Source organism: Bubalus bubalis, chromosome 11 (genome assembly GCF_019923935.1).
Source record: "Bubalus bubalis isolate 160015118507 breed Murrah chromosome 11, NDDB_SH_1, whole genome shotgun sequence".
NCBI lineage: Eukaryota > Metazoa > Chordata > Mammalia > Artiodactyla > Bovidae > Bubalus > Bubalus bubalis.
The window spans coordinates 78,259,407-78,285,315 of NC_059167.1; the positions used below are offsets into that span (position 1 = coordinate 78,259,407).

The window sequence follows — 25,909 nt, forward strand, 5'->3', positions numbered from 1 at the left end:
AGTTGACTATTAGTGTCTCGATAATCTCCCTCTCCCACCATCATTTCATAAGTGGTGTTCAGTCCCTGTCGCCGATTGATATCAGCTGTGATCCCACACTGCTCAGCAAACTCAGATTTCCATAGTAAATAATCTCCTCCAGAGAGACAAGCCCGAGCAACCTGTTTCCAATCATTAGGTGGCAGATTTTGATTTCCTAAAGCCTCTATAATAGCCTGAGTAAACGGTGCAGTTGGGCTGTATTGTGCACAAGCTATTTTTAACTCTTTTAGTTGCTTAAAGGGCAGCGGTTCATAATACCTCTGCTGTTGAGCATTTTCAAATACTGGATAGATTCCTGAAAACCTGGGAATATGTTGTCCTTCATCATTAGCTCGCTTAATCGCTTGTTGAAGAGGAGATAATAATATCTCACTTCTAATTTTTATGTTTTCATCAGGCAAAGAAGCAGGGATAGATATAAGCTCTCGCGGTTCTACGAAAGGCGGAGGTGGATTGAGTCCAGCAAGAACCGAGGGAGGACATGCTGGAGGCACAGGCCGACTGGAGTGGGATTCTCCCTGTGCATCCTTCTTTACTGCTATAACAATTTTCTGAATTAAATTCTCCAGCTGTTCTTTGGAAAGCCCTGAATGCTTTAATTCCCCTTTTCCTGTGGGGGGTTGCATGCTAACCATCATCTCCCAAGGCATATCCTCTCTATGGTACTGAGCTGCTTGTTCATTTAACTCTTCCTGTTCATCAGAGCTTAACACATCATCACTCCCTCCAGCCTTACAAGCTGTTCCCTCAGGCACAGCATAAAGCAGCTCAGATGGAGGGGTGGAAGGCTCTGCAACTTCGGGTTCTGTGGAATCCCCGAGGGCCGTTTGAATCTTATGCCCCTCATGTTCAGGATCCAGACAGTCTCTTATGAGAGTCCACAAAGAAAAAGCATCCACAGGGACACGATTGGGACCATGTAAGGAGTAATATGTCTGCAATTGTTTTCCTACTTTCGTCCAAGTTTCCAGACTAACTGTTCCTTCCTCTGGAAACCAGGGACAAACCTCCTCTATAAAAAGTAAAAATTTCTCTAGCTGTAACTTATTTACATGAATTCCCCTACCTTTTAACATAGTTTTCAACATATGTACAAATAACTGGCGGCTATTGCCTTGTCCCATGATTTATTACTCTCGACAATAACACTCCCTGCCCTTTACTTTAATTAATTAGGAATTCCTTGTCACTTACCTTAATCTTGGCAGGCAGCGGCCATCGTTGCACTCCGATTCCCAGGTCCCTGTTCGGGCGTCACCTGCCGGTGCCAGCCGGCAAAGTCGATCAGGTCCTGAGAACGTGCATGGCGCGGCTGAGAAAGAAAACTAAAGCAAACTACAGCAAAGATGGGGTCGAGAGGTTCAGACACGTCTCCACGAAGGGACGCAGTCTGACATCAACTTTATTCAGCATCTCATATTTATACAGAAGAGCGTGAGAAAGACAAGATAGTTAACATTTTCTTTGTTGACCTATACATCTTACAAACAGTCACAAGAAATCTTGAGAGCATGGGAATGGCACCCTGTTATTATTTCTTACACCAGATAACATTTCTCTGTGCGTGAGAAGTTTGCACAGAATTCCAGGTGCCTGCAGTGAATAAGCGCCTAATCTCTGGGGTGGCGGGACAGAGAGCTATGTTTGCAAGCAAACCCTCAAGGACTGAGGCAGCTCCGAGAGCTGTGTCCTTCGGACAAAGGACCCCGTTCTCACAGGCAGCTCCCCGCGCCAGGGATTGAACCTGGGTCTCCTGCATTACAGGGAGACTCTTTTTACCATCTGAGACACTGGGAAATCCCAGGGAATAGACTACTTAGCCAAGTAGATATATATTGTGATTCTTACTATGCTACCTACCATATGTGTGAGCTTAGTTAGTTACTCGATCTCTTTCAGCTTTAGTTTTCTTGTTTGTAAGTTGGAAATAATATCTCTATTGCATATCTTTTCTATTAGAATAGTGTGCAGAAAGATAATTTAACACATAACATTTGCACACATTTATAAATTGGTAATTTGAAAGTTTATAAATTTTATTGAAATTTTATGTAAAAGATTCCTAATCAAAGTGTGTTTCCTGCCACATTTGCAATCCCAATCTCTCTCAAGTTGAATAACAGCAGTCCATCCCAAGGCAACCCAATTCTGAAAGGTTGGCAGCTTTCTTTGCATTGTGAGCTCATAAGAGATATCTAAAATGTTTGTGAAGCTAGTTTCAAGAAAGCAGTGTTTGATTCCTCATTTTGAACCACAGGAAGTTGATTCTAGGGCAGAAATGGTGTATTTCTAGTACATGTATGTGGTCTCATCTCTAATTACCTGAAGCAGAATGTTCCACAGACCTACGCTGCAGAACTTTCCTCTGTTGAGGATACTTGTTCAGAATAAATGGAGAGGAGCACTTTGCCAGCTTCATTACTGATTCTGCGGCTTCATCCAGCCTGGCATTTCACATGATGTACTCTGCATATAAGTTAAATAAGCAGGGTGACAATAGACAGCCTTGATGTACTCATTTCCCGATTTGAACCAGTCCATGTCCAGTTCTAACTGTTGCTTCTTGACCTGCATACAGATTTCTCAGGAGGAAGGTCAGGTGGTCTGGCATTCCCATCTCTTTCAGAATTTCCCACAGTCTATTGTGATCCACACAGTCAAAGGCTTTGGCATAGTCAAGAAAGCAGACATAGATGTTTTTCTGGAACTCTCTTGCTTTTTCCATGATCCAGCAGATGTTGGCAATTTGATCTCTGGTTCCTCTGCCTCTTCTAAATCCAGTTTGGACATCTGAAAATTCATGGTTCACATATTGTTGAAACCTGGATTGGAGAATTCAGAGCATTACTTTGCTAGCATGTGAGATGAGTGCAATTGTGCAATAGTTTGAACATTCTTCAGCATTGCCTTTCTTTGGGATTGGGATGAAAACTGAACTTTTCCAGTCCTGTGGCCACTGCTGAGTTTTCCAACTTTGCTGGAATATTGAGTGCAGCAATTTCCCAGCATCATCTTTTAGGATTTGAAACAGCTCAACTGGAATTCCATCACCTCCACTGGCTTTGTTCATAGTGATGCTTCCTAAGGCCCACTTGACTTTGCATTCCAGGATGTCTGGCTCTAGGTGAGTGATCACACCATGATGGCTTTCTGCATCATGAAGATCTTTTCTGTATAGTTCCTCTATGTATTCTTTCTACCTCTTCTGCTTCTGTTAGGTCTATACCATTTCTGTCCTTTATTGTGCCCATCTTTGCATGAAATGTTCCCTTGGTACCTCTAATTTTGTTGAAGAGATCTCTAGTCTTTCCCATTCTGTTGTTTTCCTCTATTTCTTTGCATTGATCACTGAGGAGGGCTTTCGTATCTCTTTTTGCTATTCTTTGGAACTCTGAATTCAAATGGGTATATTGCGTCTTTTCTTCTTTGCCTTTCTCTTCTATTCTTTTCTCAGCTATTTGTAAGGCCTCCTCAGACAAATATTTTGCCTATACTCTAATAAAAAGTTTAAAAACAGAAAGCAAATGGTGTTTTAAATGGGATGGCAAAACCAATACAATATTGTAAAGTTAAATAAAATAAAATTAAAAAAATAAATGGGATGGCAAAATAATTGTCCTGAATATGTATCAGTGAATGACACCTAGTTTGTTCCTCAATTCCTTCAGCTCAAACCTTTATTACTACCTGCTTTTTCAGCACCCCACTCCCCCTTTCAGGATCAGCCTAACTTAATTGCCAGTGAAAGAGAAATAGAAAAAGTAAAATTTTGTGGTGAGCCAGACCTTTTTTTCTCATCTGTACATAGACCACATGATGTATGAATATGACAAACACCACTTCCTGTTTGAAGGAGTCACACAAGAACTGAGGTATTATGCATATGTGCTGCCAGGCGCACAAAAACACTGAACTCTCACCTTGAGGCAAAACTGGGCCCATTTGTGTAGGGGAATCCATGCCTCATGCCACTCTCCAATCTGCTCTGGGTGTTCCTGGTCTCCACCTTCTCTGGTAGGGATGCTTCCAAGCACGGGTGCGCATGTTCAGGGTGAAAGGACTGCACACAGGCATGTGGAGCTTCACAGGGACCTGGGGAGGAAAGGAAGACTGGAGAAAAGAGTCTTAGGATTTCAGTTTGTTTTTTGGGGCTGTGATCTGAAATGAGGCTAATTCCTACACTATTTTATACACTGCTTCATCTCTGTTTTTTTATTTTTCCCACAGGATCTGGTGTAGCCCAGAAAGTTATTCAAGATCAACCAGACATATTCACTCAGATTGCAGAGGCAGTCACCATGGACTGTCAGTGTGAAACAAGTTGGAGTAATTACAACATTTTTTGGTATAAGCAACCTCCCAGTGGAGAGATGATTTTCCTTACAAGGGATGGCCACTACTCTATAAATTTTCAGAGACCACTTAAATCCTCCAGCCTCACCATTTCAATCTTACAATTGGAAGATTCTGCAAAATACTTCTGTGCTCTCTTTGAACTCACAGTGCTCAAGGTAATAGGAGAAGCTGAACAAAACCCCCAGAGCTTAATAAGAGAGAGCCTCTCTGCTGCAGGACCACAGCTGAGATACACAAGTGTAGATCCTAGACAAGAAATGGTAGTCTTGATCTTGCTTCATCTGTGGTCTGCATCAGAGGATTTAATTCTAAATAAAATTTCCTTCCATGACATATGGAAACAGGTGTACAGAGTAACTCTCTACTGATAACATTCTCCTCTTGAATTTTTGACTTTAAATCAATCACACAAAATATGTGTAAAGTTGTCTAAATTTGAAGACTTGCTCCACAATAACATAAAGTGGTAGTTTCACCTAAAGATCCTCACATCACAAATCTGGGTCTAGAATCTGAAATCATCATGAAAATCATTTCCTTAGTCCTTTCCTTTTAGGCCTTCCTGGGCACTAGGGGTAAAGAACTTGCTTGCCAATGCAGGAGACATTAGAGACACAGATTTGATCCCTGGTTTGGGAAGATCTCCTGGGGGAGGGCACGGCCACCCACTCCAATATTCTTGCCTGGAGAATCCTTTGGACAGAGGAAGTTGGTGGGCGACAGTCCATGGGGTTGCAAAGAGTCAGACACAACTGAAGCGACTTATCCTACAGTCCTTTCCTCTTAGACATTGTGTCAGGGCATATCCAGAGGAGACCCACCAGTGATGTAGAGTAAGAGATGAGTTATAAGGATTATTCACAGGCAGGGCTAGAGCTGGAGGAAGAGTCTATAAAAGCTATTATATTTCTATTTGGTTTGAGCTTGAGATCACTGTAAGTCAACTAAAGTAACATTTATGAAGGGAAGTTGGAAGTGGCAACTGGACCAACTGTGGACAAACTGGAAAAAGCCTGGACAAACTGTGACATGTACATGAGGACAATGGACCCCACAAGACACACCAACACTCGTCTTTCTCTTACCTCCTTCAGGCTCACAGGAATGGGTGAACTTCAGAAGTTTGCAGTCATGCTGCAAGCATACTTGGTCAAAGACAAAGAGAACATGAGTAAGAAATCTGGTGGGAGGGCGAGGAGTTGTGAGTCAACAATAAGTTGAACTATCAGACCAGCAGCAACATTATGAGTTGCCATAGTCTCTGGAGCCCTGAACCAACCTGCAGAACCTAGAAACATGACTATTTCATCACAGATCAGATCAGATCAGATCAGTCACTCAGTCGTGTCCGACTCTTTGCAACCCCATGAATCGCAGCACACCAGGCCTCACTCTCCATCACCAACTCCCGGGGTTCACTCAGACTCACGTCCATCGAGTCAGTGATGCCATCCAGCCATCTCATCCTCTGCCATCCCCTTCTCCTCTTGTCCCCAATCCCTCCCAGCATCAGAGTCTTTTCCAATGAGTCAATTCTTCGCATGAGGTGGCCAAAGTACCGGAGTTTCAGCTTTAGCATCAGTCCTTCCAAAGAAACCCCAGGGCTGATCTCCTTCAGAATGGACTGGTTGGATCTCCTTGCAGTCCAAGGGACTCTCAAGAGTCTTCTCCAACACCACAGTTCAAAAGCATCAATTCTTCGGCACTCTGCCTTCTTCACAGTCCAACTCTCACATCCATACATGACCACAGGAAAAACCATATCCTTGACTAGACGGACCTTTGTTGGCAAAGTAATGTCTCTGCTTTTGAATATGCTATCTAGGTTGGTCATAACTTTCCTTCCAAGGAGTAAGCAGCTTTTAATTTCATGGCTGCAGTCACCATCTGCAGTGATTTTGGAGCCCCCCAAAATAAAGTCTGACACTGTTTCCACTGTTTCCCCATCTATTTCCCATGAAGTGATGGGACCGGATGCCATGATCTTCATTTTCTGAATGTTGAGCTTTAAGCCAACTTTTTCACTCTCCACTTTCATTTTCATCAAGAGGCTTTTTAGTTCCTCTTCACTTTCTGCCATACGGGTGGTGTCATCTGCATATCTGAGGTTATTGATATTTCTCCCGGCAATCTTGATTCCAGCTTGTGTTTCTTCCAGTCCAGCGTTTCTCATGATGTACTCTGTATAGAAGTTAAATAAGCAGGTTGACAATATACAGCCTTGCCGAACTCCTTTTCCTACTTGGAACTAGTCTGTTGTTTCATGTCCAGTTCTAACTGTTGCTTCCTGACCTGCATACAAATTTCTCAAGAGGCAGGTCAGGTGGTCTGGTATTCCCATCTCTTTCAGAATTTTCCACAGTTTATTGTGATCCACACAGTCAAAGGCTTTGGCATAGTCAAGAAAGCAGAAATAGATGTTTTTCTGGAACTCTCTTGCTTTTTCCATGATCCGGCTGATGTTGACAATTTGATCTTTGGTTCCTCTGCCTTTTCTAAAACCAGCTTGAACATCAGGAAATTCACGGTTCACATATTGCTGAAGCCTGGCTTGGAGAATTTTGAGCATTACTCTACTAGCGTGTGAGATGAGTGCAATTGTGTGGTAGTTTGAGCATTCTTTGGCATTGCCTTTCTTTGGGATTGGAATGAAAACTGACCTTTTCCAGTCCTGTGGCCACTGCTGAGTTTTCCAAATTTGTTGGCATATTGAGTGCAGCACTTTTACAGCATCATCTTTCAGGATTTGGAATAGCTCAACTGGAATTCCATCACCTCCACTAGCTTTGTTCGTAGTGTTGCTTTCTAAGGCCCACTTGCCTTCACATTCCAGGATGTCTGGCTCTAGGTCAATGAAATCTTACACAAATCTCTTTCATGGCCAACCATAACCCAGAACAATACAGAGAAGCAAATTCTGGGAAATAGATTAAGTTGAGACAGTACAAATCGACCATAATAGCTTAACTAGTTAACTTCTCTCCTTGTTAACTAAGCATTCATCATTACCTCTTTGAAAACCACAACTTTGAATAAGGACCACAGGAAAACTAAGCTTCCTGTTAATATGATGCAATTATTCTTTCTTCAGCCAAAACAAGCTCTCTCCTTCAAAGAGAATACCAAGTTCATTTATCTATTTAAGGGTGACATTCTTTCCTATTCTAGCTGAATCACACTCTCCATTTGACCCTGTATTTTTATTACAGAGATACAATGAGATATAAGATTAACTTGTAGCAGCACATTTTCTGTTACCAGAGGCAGGCAAAGAGAAGAGGGAAGCTAAAAATGGCTAATGTATACATTAGTATATTCATATACAATGAAAATAATTTCAGAAATATTCTAGGTTGTGTTACTGCAAATGATCACAAGATTGTAACTGGTATTTATAACTACCTCATCCATTACCCATTCCATAACCTCGTAGCATAGCAAGAACCTCTACTCACTGGTGTACTTGATTTCCTATAAAACAAGCTCCTTATTTAGGAGCAACGCTATGTGAAAGGTCATAAAGATGAATAAGGAATTCTGTTAGTTGACCACTGTGGTTTTGGCAGAATTTTTCAAGGTGTTGAAGACAAATTCAAGGGTCTATTTTAGTGTAAGTAAAAAAATCGTGTTAAGGATGCACGATACTGGATGCTTGGGGCTAGTGCACTGGGACGACCCAGAGGGATGGTATGGGGAGGGAGGAGGGAGGAGGGTTCAGGATGGGGAACACATGTATACCTGTGGCGGATTCATTTTGATATTTGGCAAAACTAATACAATTATGTAAATTTTAAAATTAAATTAAATTAAACAAACAAACAAACAAAAAAATTAAAACAGATCTCCTAAGCAGATATTTTGATCACCTTAACCGCTGTGCTGTGCTGTGCTGTGCTGAGTCGTGTCTGACTCTTTGCCACCCCACGGACTGTAGCCTGCCAGGCTCCTTTGTTGGCATATACTAAACTCTTTTTTTCTCCATTCACAACACGACTTCTAGCTGAAAAATTGTAAATCTGTGCTTTTTGCTTCCTAAATTAAATATAAAATAGTTCTATGCATGTTGTTTCCTCACTTTAAATAATTCCATGTTATTTTCTTAGATTAAATCTTGTGGACGAGTCACAAAAAAAAATCCTGTTAATAGGCAGGGGAAATTGATATGTTGTATTCTGGAAAACATCATTAAGAATGATACTTGTCTTCTCATCACAAGCAATAGCAGTGCAAAAAGGAAAGCATTTGTAAAGTTTTTAAAGAAAGCAAACAAATAAAACTTTCAAGGAAGCTTCTAATGAGCATATTTTTAAGTTGTCTTTTTAATCAAAAAGCATTGCTAAGAGAGTGGAAAGCCAGTGTCAGTCTGGAAGGCTAGATATGCAATACACATTACTGAAAAAGGAATCAAATGCAGAATATATTAAAAGCTTATAAATCAAAGAGAAGTGAAAATAGTCACTTCTTAGTCATTAATAAGAATGACTTATTAATAGTCATTAATAAGATGGCAAAATCTTGGAGATCCAATTCAGAAATATTATATCCAATAGCTAATAAACATGCAAGGTGTCCTTGATTTCACTATTTTTACGGAAATCAGTCAAACCTCACCTGTTCCATCTGTGTCTTTTCAGCACCCTGAGTGTATCAATGTAGTTAGCTGGCTATCACACCAAAAGAATAAGGAAAGATAATGACTATCTCCAGGAAAAAAGTGATTAAATAAATTTCCTAGAAACGCCCATTACTGAACTGATGTGGAGTTGAAAAATCAGGTCACAGGCGTGGACATTAATGGAAAGGAGGTTTTAGTAGAATATAGAAAGTTGGTATTTATTGAGCTTACTATATGTCAGGCACTGTAGGATGTATTTCTGATTCATTATCTAATTTAAATATCAAAACCCTTTGAGATAGATTTTACTGTTCCAATTTTTTTTTAATCTTTGAGAAATGAGACATAACTTTCCTAACTGTGAAAAGCATCTTAAACTTTTGTTGTCATCCTGAATGTACCATTTAGAGGGCTCCTTGGAGAAGATTTGGGTATGAGGAAGCACTTGACCCAGAACAGGGTGACTGGATGTCTCAGTGATGGTGAAATGATAGGTTTAAACTGGAACCTAAAGGGATCTATGAAGAACAGTTCTATGAAGATCTACAAGACCTTCTAGAAATACCACCAAAAAAAAAAAAAAAAGATGTCCTTTTCATCATAAGGAATTGGAATGCAAACATAGGAAGTCAAGCGATACCTGGAGTAACAGGCAAGTTTGGCCTTGGAGTACAAAATGAAGCAGGAAAGGGCTAATAGAGTTTTGCCAAGAAAACACACTGGTCATAGAAAACACCCTCTTCCAACAACACAAGAGCCCACCCTACACATGGATATCACCAGAGAGTTAATACAGAAATCAAATTGATTATATTCTTTGCAGTCAAAGTTGGAGAAACTCTACACAGTCAGCAAAAACAAGATCTGGAGCTGACTGTGGCTCAGATCATGAGCTCATTATTGCAAAATTCAGGCTTAAGCTGAAGAAAGTAGGGAAAACCACTAGACCATTCACTGGATCATAGAAAAAGCAAGGGAATTCCAGAAAAAACATCTACTTCTGCTTCGTTGACTATGCTAAAGCCTTTGACTGTGTGGATCAAAAAAAATCAGAAAATTATTAAATAGATAGGAATACCAGACCACCTTACCTGCCTCCTGAGAAACCTGTATGCAGGTCAAGAAGCAACAGTTAGAACCAGACATGGAACAACAAACTGATTCAAAACTGGGAAAGGAATACATCAAGACTGTATACTTGTCACCCTGCTTATTTAAATAATATGCAGAGTACATCATGTGAAATGCTGGGTTGGATGAATCACAAGCTGGAATCAAGATTGCCGGGAGAAATACCAACAACCTCATATATGCAGATGATACCACTCTAATGGCAGAAAGAGAAGAGTAACTAAAGAGCCTCTTGATGAAGGTGAAGGAGGACAGTGACAAACTCAACATTCAAAAAACTAAGATCATGGCATCTGGGGTCCCAACACTTAATGCAAATAGATGGGGGGAAAGTAGAAGCAGTGATAAATTTTATTTTCCTGGGCTCCAAAATCACTGCAGAAGAAGACTGCATCCATGATATTAAAAGACACTTGCTCCTTGGAAGGAAAGCTATGACAAACCTAGACAGCATATTAAAAAGCAGAGACATCACTTTGCCAACAAAGTTCCACAGAGTTGAAGCTATGGTTTTCCAGTAGTCATACGGATGTGAAAGTTGGACCCTAAAGAAGACTGAGTGCCGAGGAATTGAGGCTTTCTAATTGTGGTGCTACAGAAGACCTTTGTGAGTTTCTTGGACAGTGAAGAGATCAAACCAGTCAAACCTTAAGGAAATCAACCCAGAATATTCATCAGAAAGACTGATGCTGAAGCTGAAGTTCCAATACTTTGGCCACCTGATGCAAAGAGCTGACTCATTGGAAAAGACGCTGATGCTGGGAAAGATTGAGGGCAGGAGGAGAAGGGGGTGATTGGATGGCAGCATCCACACAATGAAATGGGCTGGAACAAACTCTTGGAGATAGAGAAGGACAAGAAATTGTGGTGTGCTGTGGTTCATGGGGTCGCAAAGAGTCAGACATGACTTATAGACTGAACAACAATGCTTCCAGCGAGTATTTATGAATATTTGTTAAATGAACAAAGCATGATTACCGTAACATTTACTCCTATGTCTTCAGCATAATTTTCCTCCATGCTAGACTTGGATTTATTGTTTATAGTCTATTGTTCATTGTTCACAATAATAACCCTCTGTTTATACTATCGGAGTCTTTTATTTGGCATGCATCCCATAAAGTTGGAAGATTGTTTTCAGAGTAATTTAAAAAATTGTTTAATGTAATTTCTCATCAAATTCATAAATAATGATTCATCAGCTCACTCAGAAACCATGTAATTCTTGAGTGCCTACTATGTATCAAACTCTTATAAATATTGAATTACATGGGCTTTGAAGTAAATTTTAAATATAGGAAGGTTAGAGACAAATGAAAAAGAGATCAACAAATGAGAATCGTATGACTGCAGAGGCCTGGTGTGCTGTGGTTCATGGGGTCGCAAAGAGTTGGACTTGACTAAGCAACTGAACTGAACTGAGCTGAAAGCAGTCAAAGATAATTAAAACCTTCTATGGGGTATTTCAAATTACATTTCAAATTTACTTTAGTAATTGCAGTAACCTAGGGAATTTGGCAGAGAAGGCAATGGCACCCCACTCCAGTACTCTTGCCTGGAAAATCCCATGGAAGGAGGAGCCTGGTGGGCTGCAGTCCATGGGGTCGCGAAGAGTCGGACACGACTGAGCGACTTCACTTTCACTTTTCACTTTCATGCATTGGAGGAGGAAATGGCAACCCACTCCAGAATTCTTGCCTGGAGAATCCCAGGGACGGGGGAGTCTGGTGGGCTGCCGTCTATGGGGTTGCACAGAGTCGGACACGACTGAAGCAACTTAGCAGCAGCAGCATGGGGTATTTAGGACCAAGAAAATATGAGTACAGAGGTATTAGAAGTAAGATGTGTGTGCTGTGTGGTAACTTGCTTCAATTGTGTCTAACTCTGGGAGTCATGGACTGTAGCCCACCAGGCTCCCCTGTCCAATGGATTCTCCAGGCAAGAATACTGAAGTGGGTTGCTAAGCCCTTCTCTAGGGGATCTTCCTGATCCAGGGATTGAACATGGGTCTCTTAAGTCTCCTGCATTGACAGGTGAGTTCTTTACCACTCGCGCCACTTGGGAAGCCCATTTATCTTCAAATTTGAGGAGCTTTTCAAGAAGTTGCTTGCTGACTTTTGGTGTGGGTTTAGCTCTGCAGTTCTTCTATTCAGTCACTAGAGGGGGCTGATTCCTCTGAAAACAGTGTTTCTGGGAGAAAGGGAGGGAAATGGAGTGTTTTCCATTGATGCGCCAAAAAAAAAAAAAAAAAAAAAAAAAAAAGGAAAAATGACATGCTTTCATCTTCTTTAGACAACTTGAGCTTTTTTTCCCCCTTGTTGAATGTGTGTGGTCAAGGATTCAGGGGATCTTAACCAAATAGCCTAAGCCCTTTCCATGTACCTCCCTAAACATTGCTTTCCCATTTCCCTGCTCTGATTATCCCTTCACTTTTCTATTCCTTACATGCTTTTTTTCTCCCCTCCTCCAACTTTTTATACCACTCACACCCACCTCCACCGCCCTCTAGTTTGCCTTTCTTTCTGTCTATTCCTCTGCCTTAGCATCCTTGCTATACAACACCCACAAGCATAGGCATAGGGAACATGAGGATTATGGACCACTGTTCAGAGAGGATGAGGTGAACTCTATCTATGTCAGTCAGTTAGTATATTAAGAACAGATGCATGAAAAATGTCTACCTAGATGGTGATAGATGCATGATTCCAAGAATCATGGTCCAAGAGGTCCAAGCTCCAGGATGTGTAGCTTTTAGTCTCAATGTTATTTATTTTTCCATCTCTCAGAGCACATCACTGCCTACTTTTGAATCTTCCATACATTTTCTGGAATATGGATGGAAATTTTAATTGTCTTACTACACAGAGCTCAGTACATTTTTCTGGGATTAAATATTATGCTCTGCAAGCTTCATGGAGCATCAGCCATTTTCTTAAGAAACAAATGAAAGACCAATGGTTGTTCATAGACACATCATTGTGATTGGTATTCCTTTACCAGAGGCAGACATTTAACTGCAGAGATGATTTCACTGTGAGCTGGGGATGTTTCGCCATATTTTGGGGACATGACTAAGACAGGGGAGGAAGACCTAGATAAGGGATTGCTTGATCATTGGCTGAGAAGGTCCTAGCAACAACACAGCGATATCTGCACTGGTTGTAAGTCTTTACTAACAGCTGTTGCCTCTGTTCTCTGGAGCCTCCTTAAGCCAAGGCTCAGACTCAAGCCTGAACTCTGAGCCCACGATCCTGGTTTGTCCCTGAAGTATGAGGCTGGTGACTGGAGTAACAGTGTTTCTGACCTTGGGTAAGTGTTCTGTGTCTACAAGGGATGACTTTGAGGGCAAAGGACCACAAAGAGTTATTTGCTCGCTACTCCTTTCCCTGTGCTTTATTCAGCATTATAGTGATGGAATTGAGAACTGATCTATGGATTTGCTAGGGACACAAACTTCTACATGACATATTAAACCTTGGCTATGATTCCAGAAGAGTCCTTAGCAGTAAGCAGGTTGTAAGAAATATCTGGGTTTATTGAGCCAAGGACCCATGGAACAAAGCCTGTGGATCTCTGATTCTTGCCACATATCTTTGGTCTCCATAATTTTGTTGTTTTTCAGTCGCTAAGTTGTATCCAACTTTTATTACCAAATGGACAGCAGTGTGCCAGACTCCTCAGTCCTCTATTATCTCCTGGAATATGCTCAAATTAATGTCCATTGAGATTGTGACACTGTTTAACCACCTCATCCTCTAACGCCCCCTTCTCCTTTTGTCTTCAATTTTCCCAGCATCAGGGTATTTTTCAATGAGTCAGCTCTTCTCATCAGGTGTACAAATTATTGGAACTCCAGTTTCAGCATCAGTCCTTCCAATGAATATTTAGGGTTCATTTCCTTTCGGATAACTGGTTTGATCTTCTTGCAGTCCAATATTGAACACCAATAATATTTTTCCAGGACATAAATAGAAACACAGGAGTAGGGGTTAGGACCAGACAGTTATGAGAGGGTTATGCACTTGATCCATAGAATTATGCTTATTTGTGCTCTGGAACTAATTTGATTTCTTAACCCCCCAGGAACTGTGATTGATGCTAAGACCACCCAGCCCAGCTCCATGGATTATACTGAAGGAGAGGATGTAACCCTGCCTTGTAACCACTCTACCATTGGTAGAAATGAGTATATACATTGGTATCAACAAAATCCCAATCAGAGTCCACAGTATGTCATTCATGGCTTACGAGGCACAGTGAACAGCAGCACGGTCTCTCTGACCATAGCTTCAGACAGAAAGTCCAGCACCTTGGTCCTGCCCCAGGTCACCCTGAGAGACGCCGCTGTGTACTACTGCGTCCTGAGAGAGGCACACTGGGACAGACGGGGCTGCACCTGTGCAGTATCTCTCTTGTGGGAAGAAGGGGGGACACAGTGGGGGAGCAGTCACTAGAGCAAATCTAGAGTTATCTAGAAGGAGAGTCAGAGAGCAGTAAGAAATGAGGAAAATGAAGGGAAGGAGAAGGTAAGAAGAAGGGTAAAGAAAAGAAGAAAAGGACAAGGAAGAAGTGCATCATTCGTTGATGTGGCTGAGAAGAATTTTGGGAATTATGGGAATACTAAGAATCCCAATTGCAACATAGAAATAAAGTGAGAAGCATTAGCAATTTTTCATGGTTCTTTCTCATGTCAATAAAATGTTGGTTCCAGTGTGTTAGTCTCAACCTAAAAGTGAGAAGAATACAAATAATTCTCCTGTTCCAAAGTTTTCTTTCATGTCTGACTCTTTGAGACCTCAAGAACTGTAGCCTGCCAGGCTCCTCTGTCCTTGGGATTTTCCAGGGAAGACTACTGGAGTGGGTTGCCATTTCCTTTTCCAGATCTTCCAGATCCAGGGATCAAATCTGTTCTCCTTTGTCTCCTGCATTGTAGGAGGATTGTTTACCACTGTGCCACCTGGGAAGTGCTCCAATTCATTCTTTATAACACCTGTGTAGTACTCTGAAACGTTCTATTATTAATTATGTTTACCTTAATAAGTATTTGTTTCTATTACTGTGCTATCCTTAAGAGTGTTGTCTTTATACAACTTTGTAGATTTACTTTTGTATATATGAGGACATGTCTATTGTAATGAAATTTCTGAACTGGAATGGCTATTTTCAAAACAAGGTGCATTTAATTTTTTTTTTTTTTATAAAGTGACAACTTTCCATTCAAATGGTATAAACAATTATACTTCAACCAACAGGGAGTGAGAAGGTGTACTTCGCATCCTCTAAAAATTGAGAATTACCAGCCTTTTTCATTTTAACAATCCAAATGTACTTTATCTATAGACATCTTACTGATCCTAGTGCTTTCGAGCAATGTTTTCTCTGTATATTGGCACTCTGTCATCAACCTTGTTCATATGCTTGTTCCTATCTTTTGACCATTTTTTCCATTAACTTAGCTTTATTTCTGTTTGCTAGAATTATTTTGACATCTTACATGATATTTTGACTTTCATATTTACTTGTTTGTTTTATTCTAACATACTACCTTTCTTACACTGTCAAATCTATCATAAATTTATTTCTTTTTAGCTTTAAAATCAGTGTCTTTTAGAAAGCCCTAAATGTACCTTTTAATCCTCGTTACCATTTAGGGAGTTATTCTGAGATCTATGGTACCTCTCAGAAAGCCAAGCCTCAAAGAGATTTTAAAAGTTGCCTATCTTTATCTTAATATGTCTTAGACCCACAGTTATATTTATTTTTAAATCTGCCAATGTCAAGCTCCAAAATCTCAGCATATGTAGTTCAATCTGGCCTTCCTGGAAGCAACAGTAAGAAGAAAGCCCTGAAACAGTGAGTCAACTGGAAAGTCAGTGGAATGAATCACAATTCCCATAGCTGAAGGTGACACACATTTTAGGGCAAAATGTCAAGTGTTAGAACAAAAGGCATATGTTGTGATTCAAGAAAAGCAATAATCCTTAATTCTGTAAAGAGACATGCTAGTCCTCTAAATATCCAAATAGCAGTAGAAATATCTTTTACTGATTGTAGCGGGATTCTGAAACATCCCTAGCTCATTATTAGCCACACATTTTCCCCAAGAGAAAAGATATAGAGGAAATTAGAGCACAAGACAGAGAAAGTAATAGGGAGGCATTCTGGCCCTTGATGTGAGCGGCATCACTAACATAATGTTCTTGGATCATCAAAAAGACTGAGAAATCTATCCTGCTGCATAGGATGTATACCTAAACGTATATTGCTGTGTTTATGCTTTGGAAATTGCTTTGATTTGTGAGTCAGAGATGAATGAACAGATACTTGTACTCAATCTTGGAAAGTACAATGAGAGGTGCTGTAGCATTTTCCAAATCAGCATATCCCTCCAGTCATTTTTTCACTCATTTCCTCCTCTTCATGGCCTTTGAGCTCACTTTCTGTTTCCTTACTTCACTTTTCCTGAAACATATCTTTTCATTCCTTTTGTTTATTGAAGTTCTCAGTAATCAGCACAGTACCCAACAAATAGTGAGTGTTCAACAAATATTTATTGAGTAAAGAAATATTTATGACTGATGTTACTAATAATTACTAGTTCAGTTCAGTTCATTTCAGTCACTCAGTCACGTCTGACTCTTTGCGACCCCATGAACCGCAGCATGCCAGGCCTCCTTGTCCATCACCAACTCCCGGAGTCCACCCAAATCCATGTCCATTGAGTCAGTGATGGCATCCAACCATCTCATCCTCTATTGTCCCCTTCTCCTCCTGCCCTCAATCTTTACCAGCATCAGGGTCTTTTCAAATGAGTCAGCTCTTTGCATCAGGTGGCCAAAGTATTGGAGTTTCAGCTTCAGAATTAGTCCTACCAATGAACACCTAGGACTGATCTCCTTTAGGATGGACTGGTTGGATCTCCTTGCAGTCCAAGGAACTCTCGAGTCTACTCCAACACCGCAGTTCAAAAGCATCAATTCTTTGGCGCTCATTGCTAGGAATGCAATAAAATATTGAAAAGGTGAGTTATATCTTTTTTAAAAATAGAAGAGAAAGTCAACATCACATGGATTTCACAATGAAGATGGGTATATTTGAAAATACTTATTCATTCATAAACTCATTGATCCTATCCTTCTATTTCCCTTTCTTTTCCTTCCACTCTTCCTCTTTCTTTTTCTTCTTTCCTCTCTTTACTCCTCTTTCCTATCATTGTTAGTGAGATAGGTCCCCAAGTACTTTGTTAAGGTCTTCCTGTGAAACTTTAGTTTATTCCAACACAAAATTCTTTCTTCCATTAAAATTCCCAATACATTGCGTTTCTCATAAAGTGGTTAACACCAGATATTTTTAAAGATTTAAATTGTGCTTAACTCATTTCCCCAGTGAGGCAGGGAATTCTCCTAATTTTAGAAAAATGGATACAAAAAATAGTTATTTGGATATCAACTGGTATTCTCATTTATGTCATCTTCCATAACTATAAGCCAACAAAGGTGTAAAAAGTCCATATGGTATTTCAGCAACCCATGGCCATTGGAAACACAGTGCTTGCCAACCCAAACGTGGTGAACAGATTTAGAAAGTCTTTTCTCATTTCCGTTTTTTCATCTTCATTCAGAAATAATCCTTACCAAAAAAAAAAAAAAAACAAAAAACATGTGCTATCCTTATACCAAATGTGTCCTGCTTTAAAACCTTCTACCAAATGTATCTTTAGAAATCACAGAATTAATGAGTGCTGTTTAATAGAACTGTCATTAGTTCTATCACTAATTCTACCAATAGAGATTCACCATGAGCAGATGATCTCACAAGAAAAATAACCGAGTTAGGAACTTGGAGCTCCATGGCTCACTGTGTCTTTTAACTGTTTTTCCCTACAACGAATACATTAATAAGTTGAATCAGGAAGAGACTGTTAGCAGTGCACACTGAGGATTCTAACATTTTGCAAATTCTGCCTGTTTGCACATCTGAGGGACTGAATCTAAAGTAAGAAGAATATCTAATTCATTTGTTACACCAGAATTGCATAAAACAGGCAACATACTAAGTGATTCTCAAACTAACTAATAACAAGTGTACATACAATACAGCACATGGAAAAGAAAGCATTCTGGGCACAAAGAGGAGGAGAAAACCTCTGAAAATAATTCATTTTAGTAACTAGAACGAAAGTTTATAAAACTGCATCATCCAAGTAATAAATATGTGGTAACTATAAAACATTAAAAAAATTCTAAAAACAGAAGAAAAACTGAAATAAAGGAGAATGATATAAGCAGATGGAGAGGGTGACAAAGTAAAATTTTGTAGTAAAATTAATACTGAAATTGTATTACACTAAAAATTGGAAAACATTTGCCTTTATGCACCAAGGATAAAGGATTTTCATTTCAATAAGTGACATTCCATCATTTTTCCTATGGAAAAGTGTATTATGGCCTTCAGCTCATATGTAAATAGCAGTCAGAGTACAGATCTGAATATAAGAATAATGTATGAAGTTAATGGAAAAAATACAAAACTTGTTCATTACCTTGTGTTAGGTACACATTTCTTAAACAGGACACAAACATGGCTAAGTATCAAAACTAGTCTATATTCACATATACATTCATTTTTCTTGTCACTTTCTGTATAGCAGAGATGGGCACAACATTGTAAACCAACTACCCTTCATTAAAAAACTGATGTATATTAAAACTGCCATTAAAAGTATTCAAGAGTTAAAAAGATAACAAGAAAATCTATTAAAGGGTAACTGCTACTGCTACTGCTAAGTCACTTCAGTCGTGTCCGACTCTGTGCGACCCCATAGACAGCAGCTCACCAGGCTCCCCGGTCCCTGGGATTCTCCAGGCAAGAACACTGGAGTGGGTTGCCATTTCCTTCTCCAATGCATAAAAGTGAAAAGTGAAAAGTGAAAGTGAAGTCGCTCAGTCGTGTCCGACCCTCAGCGACCCCATGGACTGCAGCCCATCAGGCTCCTCAATCCATGGGATTTTCCAGGCAAGAGTACTGGAGTGGGGTGCCATTGCCTTAGTGAATATATTTTGGAGAAGGAAATGGCAATCCACTCCAGTGTTTTTGCCTGGAGAATCCCAGGGACCGGGGAGCCTGGTGGGCTACTGTCTATGGGGTTGCACAGAGTCGGACACAACTGAAGTGACTTAGCAGCAGTGAATATATTTACAGTATTATTGTTATCAAAGTTAATATTATTAATTATAAAAGTATTATATTAGCAAAGATTAGCTATAAAATATATTATCATACTATCAAAGGGCTCATTTTGATTTCAAAATATCTCCTTCAAATCAACAAGAAAACAAACAAATTGATAGAAAAGACAAAAGTCTGAAGTAGGCATTTGACAATAGAAGATATTCAAATGGTCAATAAACATGTCATTCCCATAAGGTGCATAAGCTGACATAGCTAATTTACACTGGTAGAAATCAGAATACTGTTATAAATGGGTCAGTATCATAAAGGGAGCTCTGAAGGGCTGATAATGCGCTGTTTCTTGATCTGAGTGCTGGTTACAAGGGTGTTGCTTATGTGAAAATTTACCATGCTGTGTGAACTGACCCTTATATTACATTTTCTTATATGAATATAAAACTCCAATAAACACTAAAATGATACATGATGACCTCTTATTAATTCTTAGTTATAAGGTGACAATAAACTAAAACTAAAATTTCCAGGTGCTTTCATTCTAGTTTTCCTTTTCTGCTACTGAAATATTTACGTAAGAACACATTTGTGAAACAAGCATGACTTCTGACCATGTGTAAGCATTGACTTTCTATTAATAGATCATAGATGAGAAATGTGTCATTTGTCTTTTTCATCTATCTGAGGTACAAATGTGTGATTTTGATCTTTAGTATCAGGGCTTCCCTAGTGGCTCAGCGGTAAAGAATCCGCCTGCAATACAGGAACTGCAGGAGCCTCGGGCTCAATCCCTGGGTCAGGAAGATCCCCTGGAGGAGCGCATGACAACCCACTCCAGTATTCTTGCCTGGAGAATCCCATGGACAGAGGAACCTGGAGGGCTACAGTACATAGGGTCAGAAAGAGTCAGACATGACTGAAGTGACTTCGCACACATGAAACGCATGTAGTATCAAGGTACCAACACGTTGACATTTGGCATTATTAGGAAAAGAGAAAACTCTAGTGAATAGGAAAGGGTGATAAATTGCTCAAGATGCTTACATCTTATTGATTACAACAGAATTCAAGCTGATCCCAAGCTATGAAAGTCTGGGGAAGTTACGCATTTTTCTCTAGGAACATTGCTAACAAACAGAATATTGGGATTCTGGTAAGGATGAAGAAGTAAATCTACTTGTAGACAATGAACAGTACCTGCCATATCCTTAAATATTAAAGGGCTCCTGAAACACTGTGGCATGCTATGCAGTCAGTGAGATTTATTAGCCAACATCTTTATCGTTAACATTATCCCAGAATCTGGTGCTTGGTTCTGGTTTGCTGTAATAACAGATAAAGAAGTTCATCTTGTCTAGATTTCAAAGTCTGGTGAAATGGAAGAGAGAGAGGAACATTTATAAAGGAGCTTTGGAATGATTATCTTTACACTCCATTTTAGTTAAGGAAGCAATAGCCTCTGTGAAAATCCCTTCCACATGGCCTTAACTAAAAACTGACCAGTATAATATATTTCTCTCTCTTGTGGTTGCTCCTTAGTCTCCCTCATCTAAAACATTTTGAATTTAGAGATGGGAGCAGCATTCTCTTCACAACCACACCCGTGCAAAAACAGACCCTTGTCTTTGCTCTTAATCTCAAACACAGCCCTCAATCCAGGAAACAGTCCAGGAAAGAGAGATTTCCATTCTGAACTGTACTTATGAGAAGAGTGCATTTGACTACTTCCTACAGACTTCCCTGGTGGCTCAGACAGTAAAGCATCTGCCTACAATGTGGGAGACCCAGGTTCCATCCCTGGGTCGGGAACATCCCCTGGAGAAAGAAATGGCAACCCACTCCAGTATTCTTGCCTGGAGAATCCCATGGACAGAGGTGCCTGATGGGCTATATTCCATGAGGTCACAAAGAATTGGACACCACTGAGCACGCAAGGAATATTAAAGGAATGGTATCAGCAGCACCCTGGTTAAGGCCCTGCACTCTTGATAACCATATGTTTGGTTGTGAATAAAAAAGGAAGATTCACAGTTTCCCTCAATAAGAGTGTCAAACAGCCTTCACTGCACATCACAACTTCCCAGCCTGGGGACTCAGCCACCTACTTCTGTGCAGAAATATACTCACAGACACACACACACATCAGTTTGTGCATAAAAAGTTTTAATATATTTAAGAAAATTGAAATTATATAGAACTTATTCTTTGATCAAAAGTGGAATTGACTTAAAAAATCAATAGCAAAATGATATCTTTAGAAATGCCAAAAAAAAAAAAATTTAAAAGAAAAAAAAGCCCAAATATTCGAAATTGAGGCATTGAAATTTAGAATAACCCATAGGTTAAAGAAATAATTACTTGGCTATTAGAAAATATTGTGAGAGAAAATATAGTGAGAACATATACATATAAATGTTATGAGATACAGCTAATATACATAGGTAGAATTCCTCTTTAAATACCTATACTACTAAAGAAAAAGGCTGCAAAACAATTATCTAAGCTTTCAGCAAAAAAGATAGAAAAAGAAGAACAAATAATAACTAATATAAACTGAAATAAGAAAATAATAAAAATGTCAAATTGGTAAAACATAAATAAAATAATAGAAATAATCATAGATACAAAGTTAATTTTGCTAAAAAGATTAATAAACTATATTCCTAGGTAGAATTATCATGGTGAAAAAAGAGAAAACACAAATTAGAAATATAAAGAATAAAAAAGTAAACAATAGATGCTAAGTGTTAAAAGGATAGAGTCCCTCTGCTGTCCACCTGAAACTATCACAACATTGCTAAGTGGCTATACTCCAATACAGACAAAAAGTTCAATAAAAAGAGATAATAAAAAAATCATTAACAGGATAATGCTACTGTTCATCCCAAGTAGGGATATGAGAAAGTGGGGAAATCTGATTTTTTTGGCGAAGGTGCAATGACTATTCAATGGAGAAATGATAGTCTTATGAGCAAATGATTTAGGGACAATTGGATATTCCTAGGCAAATACCTGAATCTTGGCCTAAATTTCACACCTTATACAAAAATTTGAGGAAAATTGCAAAGTGGACCATACATCCAAGTGTAAAATCTAAAACTATAAATCTTTTTGAAAAAAAAAATCTTCATGACCAAGTGTTGGACAAAATGATTTTTGTCATGACATCAAAGCACAATCCATAAAAAATAAAATATGTCATCAAGAGTAAAAATGCTTGCTCTGTGAAAGATACTATTAAGAGAATAAAAAAGACAAACCACAGAATGGCAGGAAATATTTTCACAATGTATTTTCATCAAAGGATGGTATTTAGAATACAATGACTGTCTAAACTCAGCAGGAAGAAAACAAGTAGTCCAAAAGGAAAATGGTTCACCCAGACATTTCGTGGAAGAGCCATGTGTTAGGGAAATAAGCATGTAAACAGATGTTCAACATCATTAATCATCAGGGAAATGCAAATTAAAACCACAATGAAATATCATTCCACATCTTTCTTAATGGCTAAAATGAAAAATAATGGTGATACCAAGTTCTGGCAATGATGTAGAGAAATTGGATCACTCCTACATTGCTGGTAGGTAATGGAACAGTCATTCTGGAAGACAGTTTAGCAGTTCCACATAAACTTAAATATTCACTCACCTTACAATTCAGCAATCACACTCCTTTATGGGCATTTATAATAGAATAATGAAAAACTTATGCTCACACAAAATTTGTACTTGAATATTCATGGAAACTATATATGTGATGGCCCAAAACTGGAACCCAGCCAAACGTTCTTCATTGTGTGAATAGATAAATACGCTGTGGTACACCCATTCAGTACAATATTATTCATAGATCTATCTCAACTTCTATAAGGTTAAGTCTAAATAAACCACTTTAAGTTGAAAATATTGTAAGTGGAAAAGGCATATAATATACCTAACCTACTGCGCATCAGAGTTTTGCCTGGCCTAATCTTAAAGGTGCTGTACTGAAAGTGAAAACCAGAATGGCTGTATGGGTACAGAATGGCTGTAAGTGGATCAGTTGTTTACCCTCATGATCCTAGGGCTGACTGAGAGCTCAGCTTGCTGTTGCTGCCCAGCATCACTAGAGAAGGTCATACAGCATGTTGCTAGCATGGGAAAAGATAAAAATTAAAAATGCAAAGCATGGTTTCTAGTGAGTGCATATGTAGGTTTCTCACTACCGTACCTTGAAAAATCCTAAGTTGATTCATCACAAGTTGGGGACAGTCTGTAGTGATTAAAAGAAACTTACTATTGATTCATGCAACAGCCTAGATGGATCTCAATGCTGAGTGAAAAAAAGTATCTCAGAAGACTACATGATACATGCTTACACACCATATTATTACAATTGCATGCATAATGTATGAATTTACTTATACAGCATTCTCAATATATATTGAGAATGGACAAAATATAGAGATGAAAAGATCAATAGTTGCTAGGAGTTATCATGAGTTGCAGAGGTGGAGGCAGTGTGAAAGTGGTTTGCTCTAGAGAGATGGAACAATTCTGCATCATGACTTTAGTGATGGTACAAAAACCTGTACTTGTGATAAAATTTCAGAGCTATGTATAAAAAAAGAGTGCATATAAAGCTAATATATCAGATTATCATCTGTATTTTAGTAATACTTTATCAATATCAATTTTGTGGTATATATAATATCTATAATTATATATGCCTACATATACAATACCATGCTGCTGCCCAGTTGCTGTGGACATTCGTGATCTCTTCTACTTAAATACAAGTAGGTTTGGTAATGCAAATCAGGGCATCAGCTGCCTGTAAGCACTCAGAGGTGAAATGGGACAGAGGAGGTGTCTCAACTAATCATGCAGTCTCCTCCATGCATCAGTCAATAACAACACCACTCAAGCAACTTAAAAGCAAGGAGTTGGCACTGTTTTAGAGACCTTGTCTGTACTTTCTTTTCTTTGTTTTTTTTTTTTTTTTGCCTTTGGTTCTTTTATATTAATTCATCCATTAAAATGGTAAAACCAAATGGAAAGTTGACAGCTACATTCAAATGAACAGATAACAGTTTACAAAATTTCAGTCATCGCCTTCTGTGCTGTAGACATATAGTGTGTGCTTGGAGTCTGTAGATACCAAGTTTTGTTGGAGTGCATTATAGTATTCTGGCACAGAAAGAACTGACATGCTTATCTTAATTTTACTTAACAAAACCAAAAAATAACAAGCAACTAACTAGTGAGACTGAACACTTTGGGCCAGTGAGACAGAAAAAATAACATGAGGACAATTCTAAGACACATGATCTAAGAAGTACAATTCTACTTATGGAAGGAATGGGACTGAATATCCTGATCCTCCTTAAAGTCTGATAAATAAGGTTCAATATCAAGTTTCAAAAGAATGATTATTTTATTCTTGTTATAAATTCATACAAACATAAAAAAGAGAATAGATTCTGGAAGTTAGAAGGACTGATATTTTATCATTTTATGTCAAAATGGTTTTATGTATTGAAAAAAACCAAATAGAGCCCTAAAACCTATAAAAAATATGTTAAAAATTTTGGATAAGACTGCCTTTCGCTGAAAGTATGTGAGTTTTTATATAGAGTATTTAGATTTTGGATGGAGAAATGTAAGTATAGGCTAAATGAATGACTAATAAATAAGTAGATTATAAGAAGGGTTCATTGCTTATACTAAATCTTATTTTAGTTCTGCTCATATTGTTACAAACAGCATTATTTTGTTCTTTTTCATGGCTCAGCAATTTCACTGTGGGATTTCCCCAGTGGCTCTGCGGTAAAGAATCCACCTGCCAAGCAGGACACATGGGTTCGATTCCTGGCTTAGGAAGATCCTTGGAAAAGGAAATGGCATCCCACTCCAGTATCTTGCCTCGGAAATCCCCTGGAAAGAGGAGCCTAGCAGAATACAGTCCATGGATCCCAAAGAGTCAGACACTACTTAGTGACTAAAGAACAGCAATAATAAAATTGTACATAAGTAACACATTTTATTCATTCCTCTGTCATTTGAAAAGACCCTGATGCTGGGAAAGATTGAGGGCAGGAGGAGAAGTGGACAACAGAGGATGAGATGGTGGGATGGCATCACCAACTCAGTGGACATGGGTTTGGGTGGACTCTGGGAGTTGGTGATGGACAGGGAGGCCTGGTGTGCTGCGGTTCATGGGCTCGCAAAAAGTCGGACATAACTGAGCAACTGAACTGCACTGTCAAAGCACATTTCATTTTGCTGTAACCAAACACCAATAAAAATGTAAAACAAACAAACAAACAAAAATCCTATATTAAATGGGATGGCAAAATTATTCTGTAGTATAATTATAAGTGAAAATCAACTTGTTTGTTCTTTAGTTCCACTCAGTTCAAACCTTTAAAATAATAGCTTTTGCAAAGCCCCCTTTCAGGCACAGCCTACTTTAATTACCTGTGGAGGAAAAAATTGATAAAGAAAGGTTTGTGGTGAGCTAGACTTTTTTTCCTGTCTGTGCACAGACCATGTCACCTATGAACGTGACAAATCCCACTTCCTGTTTGAAGGGGTCACA

At 39.0% G+C, this 25,909-nt stretch overlaps 1 gene segment (V, D, J or C); it reads left to right on the forward strand.

The window, feature by feature from the left end:
* Nucleotides 1–13,242: 13,242 nt before the first annotated feature.
* LOC102397172 lies at nucleotides 13,243–15,619 on the forward strand. The segment is given in 2 exon segments: nucleotides 13,243–13,453; nucleotides 14,228–15,619. Coding segments are annotated over 2 exon segments (411 nt in total).
* Nucleotides 15,620–25,909: the final 10,290 nt, after the last annotated feature.